The sequence below is a fragment of the Centruroides vittatus genome, unplaced genomic scaffold, assembly GCF_030686945.1.
Source record: "Centruroides vittatus isolate TY-2023 unplaced genomic scaffold, ASM3068694v2 contig_847, whole genome shotgun sequence".
In the NCBI taxonomy this organism is placed as follows: domain Eukaryota; kingdom Metazoa; phylum Arthropoda; class Arachnida; order Scorpiones; family Buthidae; genus Centruroides; species Centruroides vittatus.
Window position 1 is genome coordinate 203,625 of NW_027122552.1, and position 9,386 is coordinate 213,010.

Here is a 9,386-nt window from a genome sequence, read left to right on the forward strand (position 1 = left end):
ACATTGTTGAAATCAACAATTAAAAATCATAACAATTTTGATAAGATTTTAAATTATTTTTAATAATCAGATTTTTAAATTTATTACGTACTCTCATATATTATCAAACCATGTCAATGGACAGGTTTATCTTATTATTTAAATTTCTACATTTCTCAAGCGGCTCTGGTAAGACGAAGAAATTATACAAAATTAATAAATTATTAGTTTTATTTAGTATTAGTTTTAAGAGCGCATATGTATTATCTAAAAGAATATCCATAGATGAAAATCTTTTGTGGAAAGGTCGGTCAGGGTGGAAAAGGTATATTCCACTGAAGAGAGCTAAGTTGGAATAGAGTGTTTCTTCCTTTGTGAAACCAAAACTGGATACGTATATAATTTCGCAATTTACACAGGGAAAGGAACACAATTTCCTTGTAACCCTGACCGATGTCGATTCATCAAAAAAATGCCACTACACTAATATTGTTCTCCCTTATGAAAGATCTGCTAGATAAAGGTTACTGTTTGGGAGTGGACAATTATTATACTAGCGTTTATTTGCTCGAGTACTTAGTAAGTAATTCAACTGACGTCATTGAAACTGTAAGAAAGATAAGGAAAGGTTTGCAAAAGAACTCACACTAACTAAATTGAAAAAAGAAGAGACGTCAGTCAGGTACAAGGATAAAATGATGCTGTTGAAGTGAAAAGACACAAAAGTCGTCGTAGTAATGAGCTGGACGTATGAGCTCGATGATTCGATGAAAAGCATAAAAACAAACAAACAAAAAAAAATACTGGAGGTATAGATTGAGTAGAAATATCATATTGAAGTGTGCCCGATAAGTGCAAAATGGTTTTCCTTGACGTGACGTCACGTCACGTAAGAGTCATTTGACATGTCAATCATTTGAGATGTCAATGTCATTTGACATGGAAGCTCCCACTTCTAGACCAGTCAAAGTTTAGTTTTTCAGAAACAAGAAGTTATCTTCGTAATTGGTGGGACACCTTCACAATTCAGTTGCAGTATTGTCCTTCCCGTTTTCCAGTGTTGAATTTAATGTCATTTGACTTGTTAATCGTTTCTACCTGTGCTCCCATTGGTTTAAAATGGACTGCGCCGTTGTATGATTTATTAAGGGTGATAGGAATGATTCAAGATGTATTATGTTGAGCACTAAGCTTAAAAATCGTAATCACAGCTTTTTTAATATAATCGCGTTTTTTTTTATTTATTTATTTAATAAAAATCTGGCATTATTGCCATTAGAAAATACGATTATATCGTTCATATATGTAATTTTTCTCATTCTTAACATTTCTTATGTTTATATTCGTGTAATTTGATCCAAAAAATGAAAAACATAAACATATCTAGTTTCACTTCCTTTCAGATTATCTCGGGTTTCACTGCCTGGCATCGATGCCAGGCAATGAAACCCGCTGCTCTCCGATTTATTTGTAATTGAAGAGAAGCGGGGTTGAAAGTCAAGGTCACAATAGTTACTGTTTATTACATTTACAGAAAGGTGTAACACTCGTTTTTAACGTAAACAAACCGATAAGTGCTTTATTACAGTTACAATTATCTCAAGTTTCAACGATTAACATCGTCGTTCTTTGTAACTGGAGAAGGAGTAGAATTGGGTGTCAAAATCACAGTAGTAACCGTTTATTCCTTTCATTGAACAGATTTGATACATCCACTCTATCGCTAATACCAACAAAGTTCTATTAACCCGAGTTCCCGACGACAACTTTGATTCTGTTGTCTGCTCTTTGTTTCTCTTTTTCTCTGTTAAGTGTGGTTTTTCGTTCTGTTAACACTTATGTGAGATAAGCAGAGGGTCAGGGGTTTATCCTCTCTGACCACTTACACTGCACGAGTTGGCAAAACCCGATCTCGTTGTCGTTTCGAATGGCTAAAAGGGCAAAAATGTGAGTGGGGAGGTGCGTCGGTAAGTCGACAGGCGTCTTGGATTGAAAGGAGACAGGGTAACAAATAAAACATTTATTGAATAACTAGAATAACATACAAGGCGATTACAAACTATGCTACGGTGCTATGCAATTATATGCAAGTAGATATAAGGCTCAACAGGTTCTAAACAAACAGGTGGCTAGGAGCTAAGCCTATTGCCGTTGCGGGAGAGACAGTTTACAAAAATCTTAACAAAATACCTCTTCGTGTGAGATTGGACGATATAATTCGATGAAGGGCGATCGCCGACAATGTGGAAGAGTTGCTGTAGGTCTTCTCCGACGGGACTTCGTTCCTGAGCATGGAGACAGACACAAGTACAATAATAACTTTCTATGCGAGCGCGCTAAGTTTCCGGTGGCGCGAGCTTTTATAGTGTTAGTGTGGGAAGCTGTCGGTTGTTGACGATGACTTGCGAATTCTTGACAGCTAAGTAGCAACTTTCCCACCTAACTGTTGATAGTTACTGGAGACCTCTGCTCTGTTTCTCTTCGAGGAGTTTTTTTTCTATCGGTGATTGTTTACAAAATTCTTGAACAAAAAAAAATGAAATTTTCTTTCATTTACACAAATTTTTCCGCTAACATCCGCGGTCTCACACCTAACAAAACACTTATTCATTTAAATAACGTCGATTAATATGAAAATTAGCTAAATTACGCTGAAAACGACGAATAGCAATTATGTAACGTTTGTTTACATTTTTATCTTGATTTACCTGAAGGGATAGTTCCTATAGCTACAAATAATAGACCTAATTACCACCAGTAACGATAAAATGGTAAATCAGTTTTCGTTAATTCTAGAGCAAATGAATACTATTTATAGTGAAATATTTAATTTTAAAAATCAATTGCAGCTGGTTAACGAACGGAATAAAAAAATGGAAATAGAACTTACCAAATTACGAAATGGTAAAGAATTAATGCAATTTAAGATTGATTTTTTGAGTAATACCATAAATAGCAAACTAATAATGTACGATTATGCAAATAAGTTAAAAGATATAATTCGTAAAGGATTATTGAATTTTTTACAAAATTTTTAAAGATATTATGTAACGAGAACAAAGATATAAAATCTATTTACCAGTTTTTCAATTTATAATCGATGGTCAGATACATTAGCAGATATCGATTTATAATCGATATCTGCTAATGTATCTGAACAACAACCATTGTAAGGGATAAATTAAGAAACATAGCTTCCGTGTATAAGGCAATTGACTAGGCATTATATGACGGTCAGACACAATACCAATCCGAAATCCGATTGAGGGGTGGCATCGCACACTTTAATAGTATTTTCACAGAAGAGTACCTCAAGAAACCACTTTGAATTGATGAAAAAAGGTTCCAATGCAGTAACAAAAAGCAGAAAAAGTTATTTATTCCAGTATTACAGTTGTGTAGAAATAGAAGTGAAACGTTTCATAATACGAAACAAATCGGAAACTACAAAGGCACAATGAGAAGTTGATGTGAAACAACACTCTCTTATTATTCCTATGTGATTTCGAATTCGAACGCTACTTTATTTCAATTGTAAATGCTTATATAATTATACACCTGTATGTATAAGCCTGCATACAAGTTACTCTTACGTGCAAGTTATACTTGCATAATTTCATCTCTTTATATCGAATAATGTTGATAATTTTGCTAATTAATTTCACTAAAATGGAAAAATTATTTGTGGGAAGAATATAAATAACGATAAGTTATAAAATTAAAATAATAAATATTTAATTTTATTTACTACGTCATTTATTTATTTCACAAAATACACTCAGATAACCATACAAACATAACAACCCAACAAATACGTGTAAAATGTAACATGAATAAACTGATAATGAGTATTTTTCTGATTAAAAAAATCAATTTTTACAATAAATTATTAAATACATATAATATATCAATGTAAAAAATTATATATAAATATAAATAGTTAGATAAAAGTGATTATAAACTAATATCAGTTTTGGCTTCCTGATTTACACTTTAATTACTTCCTTGTTTAAATTAGAGATACCCGATTAATTCTTTCCGCTATGTGGGCGCTAAGAATACTTTCTATACAATTGGGGATTTCGACAGGCCTACATTTGGGACTTCTGGGCGATGAGGGAGTCTACATCTTTGGGACAGGCCTTCCAAACTAAATTCTTAGTGTGTCGCTTGCCTGGATTCGGTCCAGGTTGTCTCATAAAGGGATTAAACGTTTAAGTTAAAGTTTTATGTAATCAAAAGGGTGATAATTACCGAAGTAAAATAATTAATATCCTGGCCAAAAATAATAATTTTTTTTATAAATATGACTAAATTTATCTTATCAAACCGACAAAAATTAAAGAAGGAAGTTCGTTTGTCGAGTTCTGGTTTAAATTCTGATATGATGTTAAATCATACTCATTTATAAATCACATTACTTAAGAAGCAATTTATCGTGTACAGAATTTAACAACTGAAAAATGAGGAAAGTTATATACATCTTGATAATTATTTGCATTTCTAAAGTTACCAGTAAATCTATTAAATATGTGGTAAACCGTAACGATTTTCCGGACATTTCTGGTTCCGGTGATGATATTTTTTGGGATGACGAAGATTATAACGATATTTCGGGTGATTATTCGGGAGTTGCTCCAAATTTTGTCAAGGTAAATATAAATCATATCAATTTATAACAGTAACAAATTATAGAAGTAGTTAAATATTGTTATATTAAATTTTTAGGATAGTAAAAACAGTTACGAAATCAACACTTTAGATAAGAATAAACTACCTCCTAGCTATGAAATTATAAAAAAAGTAAGTTCGCATCTTTTATTGATTACTTTTTATTCTATTGAAATGCAAAACAAAATGTTTATACTTTACCTTGAATTCGTCGTACAAATTAAAATATTCTTTCAATATACAATAAAATTACAAGTAAAATTCATACTTATAATACATTAAAAAACTGTTTTCTCACTTCCGTAACTACATTTCTGCATTAAATAAATTTTATTACACAATTTAACTTTGTATAACTTTTTAAATATTTGAATATCTTACTGTGCACTTTCAAAATTTTAATATTATTTTTTTAAATAACCATTCATATAAATGGTTATTTTATATTATTATTTTTACTTTGTATATGTATATAAAACGTATTAATAAGGATTGTATATAATATATAAAAAATGTATATGAAAAAGGATTCATAGTATTTTATGAATCGTTTTCTATACACATTTTGAATTGGTATTACATAATTTATTTATAACTTATCTAGCATTTCATAATTTTATGTTATTTTTAATTCGGCTTCAGTTTGAAAAAGTTCTAGAACTATAAATTATTGATACTACTGCTGTTAGTCTGTCGGTCTGTGTGTCTGCTGTTTGTCGCTTCTTGATCTCGCAAATGATGTTAGTTGTATTAAAGTCGAGACCAGATATGAGAAGCTTAGGTACAGGAGGCCGCGAGTAACTACATAGAAACCTCCTTTCTAGACCGGAAGCCACGTTATTTGAATTAAAAATTTTTTTCTTTACAAAGTTTGATATATATGACTGGCAAGAGTTTATTTTTAACAGGAAATGTATGATGTACAGGGGCAAGACACTACTGAAAGTCAGAGCATTGTGACGAAAAATTGCAGTCTGACATTGTGGCGATATGACAATAAACAATTGTTCATATGTACTTAAAAATCTTGATTTTGTTTTAATTTTTATTAATATAGATATATATTTTTTATGATTTTTTAGTTGTTTTGTAATATTTGAAAATAATTTTCTTTTAATTTCTTATTTTTGTTGATAATTCAATTACTTAATAATGTCTTCATCTTGTATAGTCGATAATAGCAAACTAATATCTATCCAGTGTATTAATAATAAAATATTAAAAATGAAGTAATAAGAAGCAGATTTATATGTTTAATAAAAATAATTTTAGTGTTTAAAATTTATCTATTAATAATTTTATAAATGTTTACTGTTTACAATTGCTATTATTCTCTTCCTTTTGTAAGCAGGTTACTGTAGCAAATAATACTAATCACCTTCGTCTTAAGTAAAATTGTTAATTTCAAGATAATAAGATTTAAAGATGTTTATAATTATAAAAATGTACTTTTTACTAACAGAATTCCATTTCGTATAAAGTTGCTGCAGATAATAGTGAACGTACAGTAATAAAAATGAATTGAAGTTAAAGCTTCATTTTAAAACGTAAGAATTACTTAATTACGTTATAATTAATAAATGTACAAATTAAATTATTCAAATAATTAATTTATATACCATATGATCTTTACAGATGCTAGTGGTGATAAACCCCGAATCTAATATTTTTCTTTTGTGTTAATATATTTATACACTACATTAGCGGAAATGAGATATGAATAATATTTTTGTCAATCGTATCAAGTAGAATTTGTATTTACATAATCTCATTAAATTAACAGATATAAATAAAATTTGTATTTTAAAGTGTATTATGTAAAAGATTTCATTTATTGTGTATCATTTAGTGAGATGTACAGAATGTAAGATTATATTTAAAATAAAAATGTTTTAAAATTTTGTATTCTAAATTACTTTAATCTTATGAACATTGAAACAGCATATAATTAAAGTAATATGCTGTTTTGCTCATACTAAATGTATATAATACCACACTAAGGATATGGTAGACTGTAAAAAGACAGATGAATTATTAATTGTATGGAAATGTACGGAAATAGTGAGATAATTTAAAATTGGTGCATTAGCGGCCGAATAGGTTAATGTAAATTTTACAGTAGAACCAAACCAAAATTTGTGGAATAAATGTAAATAATAAATCTAATAAATATTGTATATTTTATAAAGAAGCTTTCTAATAAAGTACACGAATATGAAATATCTCATTAGAAATAATTTTAACATAATCGAATACAAAGAGAATGTTGTATTTGAGTTTGGACACGTTTCTATACAAAGTTTATTTAGAAATTAAAAATTAATTAGATGTATCTTTAAATCTTTTCAGTAGTAAACAAACGGATTTATATTTTCAACTTTTAAAATTTAATTGTCCCAAGTTTGTAAACTACAAAAAAGAAAGAAAGAAAAATCTAGCAACCAGTTGCTTCACTTTCCCGGAAACATTTAAAACTGTGTGGCGTTATATATTAAAGTTATTTAAAAATTTTTTTGTTTCCAATTGCTAGAAAATAGAAAAGGCTTAATTTTGAGGGCAGAGTCGAGATTTTATAAGTATTTCAAACGCTAATAACGACCATAATCGTTATTAATAGCGGAAAGTTCGACGCGGTTAACTGAGATTAATGACAAAAAGATGAGAGGGTAATGAATTTAACAAAAAATCTACACAAGTAATCATATAATTTAATTGAATGGACAAAACAAACCAATCTTACCCGAAACAGTATTGTTCATCGAAAGATCTTATCAAGGAATAAATGTATTCTGAATATCAACTTTTCCTCGATCCGAGTAAATATCTGTAATTTAAAATATTTGGTTACATCATCGTTGAAGACGTCTTCTAGGTAAATAAAACGAGCTGTAAAAAACGAAATGTGTAAAAACAACGACAAAGACAACGTGGGAATCATTCGCCATCTCGAATATTGCCTTGAAACACAAGCAGATCATGTGTGGTCGTAATGCCATGTGCATCCTTTCTAAGAAAGTTTAGAACCAATTGAAGTGATCTGCGTGATGAATTTAATGAGATAGATTTATATTCTGATCACTCAGAAGAATCCTAGAAGCAGTTATCAATTCCTTCTAAACCTTTAGGAGTCGCTTGGAATGATAATTGCGACACATTTCATTTTGATATACAAAACAGAAAAATTTCTGTTAAAGAACACTGATATTAAGAGATGTTGCAATTAGCAGGTGGCATTTTTGATTTGTGGGATTCAATGGGCAGTTTACATTAAAGATTAAATATTTTATTCAAGAGATATGGTGTTTGCGATTAGACTGTGACGATTATCTTTCCATTTTTTTTTACGAAATTCAACTTACACCACTTTAATTATGAACCGTCTTTATAATAATAATAAAAGCAAATGAAAAACACGCAATGAAAAAAAAACAACAAAGCCAAACACACAAAAAAAATTTTTTCAAAAATTTTGCAAAAAATAAATTAATGAATAAATATTTTTTGAAAATAATAACAGGCTTATTCATAACTAGCAGGTAGGCCCGGCGAGCCACGTGTAGCCATCTCTATCGTAGCCATTTCGTATCAAGAAATTTCGAAAGAATTCTTTCTTCTTCCAAAATTTCTTGATACGAAATGGCTACGATAGCAAGCATAATATTCAAAGGAAAGTAAGTTCCAAAAAAATATGAGTGGAGAGAAAAAGAAAATTTTGAATGAGCCTGCTGTGTAAAAGATATTTTTGTAGATTCATTCCTAGTCATCTAGCATAATGATGCTAAATACAAAAACCACAGATGATTTCAAAAAATTCCAAAATTAAAGAAAATGTAAAATATTTTCGAAAAGCGGATCAATTTGCCATTATTCTTAATTATGTTTATCTAGTAAAATACACGGTAACAGTTAGACATCTTTCTTGTATATACTCTTTCGGAGCTATTCAAAGTTCGTGAAATAAGAAAAATGTATTCTTTCTGTCCTCGGATACATTTAAATATTTTAAGAACATTTCGTCATATAAGGAAATCAGTAATATTGACCATAAATGTTTATAAATTCTGAATTTGATCACCATTTTTTCAAAATGATTACCATATGCTTTTCTTTTTCATCTCTAGAAGCAAATTCTAAAATCTTACATATTGTAAAAACGACAAATAACTTTTACTGTACTTCTTGTTACAGAGACAATTATGAGAACATTTGTTCTGGGCAACTGCATTTTAGGTTTTCTACTTCATAATTTTTGTAAATTGGGATGTTTTTCAAAGCATATTTGAAATTTGAAAATATATGAATCTTAATACAAATATTATATAAAAAATTACATCGAGACAAATTTCTAATGACAATAAAAATGAAAACAAAATTATCAGTAAATAAATATAAATTCTTGATCTTTATACGTCATGAGTGAAAATACAGCAATACTTTTCAAATTTAAATACACATAACCTTATAATACTAAAGAGTAAAGGTTCAGTCTACTGTTTATGTTAATGAGTCCTTGAAGTATAATATAATAGACAGTGCAGTTATTATTAAAAAGAGGAGAATATTATGTAATAATAATTTTATGATTTAAAAGAATTTTTACAAAATACCTGAAATTTTACCTCACAAATAGACTGTATAAAACCAGTTTAATTTTTTTGATTATGATAAAAATATTAGAATTAATTACTGTGTTTTGGAATAGATAAGTTACAATCAATTGTTGCTACAAATATTTA

General features: G+C 29.1%; 1 protein-coding gene across 1 annotated transcript; it reads left to right on the forward strand.

Annotated features, from left to right (window-relative positions):
• The first annotated feature begins 4,417 nt into the window (after nucleotides 1-4,417).
• Nucleotides 4,418-6,215, forward strand: LOC136982523 (uncharacterized). The gene is made up of 3 exons (XM_067279018.1): nucleotides 4,418-4,631; nucleotides 4,708-4,782; nucleotides 6,113-6,215. The coding sequence occupies exons 1-3, from the start codon at nucleotides 4,443-4,445 to the stop codon at nucleotides 6,173-6,175; spliced, it is 327 nt and encodes a 108-aa protein (XP_067135119.1). The 5' UTR covers nucleotides 4,418-4,442; the 3' UTR covers nucleotides 6,176-6,215.
• The last annotated feature ends 3,171 nt before the right edge of the window (nucleotides 6,216-9,386 follow it).

Bases quoted from the DNA above. Each gene is read 5' to 3' on its own strand.
- LOC136982523 (XM_067279018.1), top strand. From the start codon at position 4,443: ATGAGGAAAGTTATATACATCTTGATAATTATTTGCATTTCTAAAGTT. The intron at 4,632-4,707 runs GTAAATATAAAT...TTAAATTTTTAG, and splicing joins TTGCTCCAAATTTTGTCAAG to GATAGTAAAAACAGTTACGA. The intron at 4,783-6,112 runs GTAAGTTCGCAT...TTTTACTAACAG, and splicing joins GCTATGAAATTATAAAAAAA to AATTCCATTTCGTATAAAGT.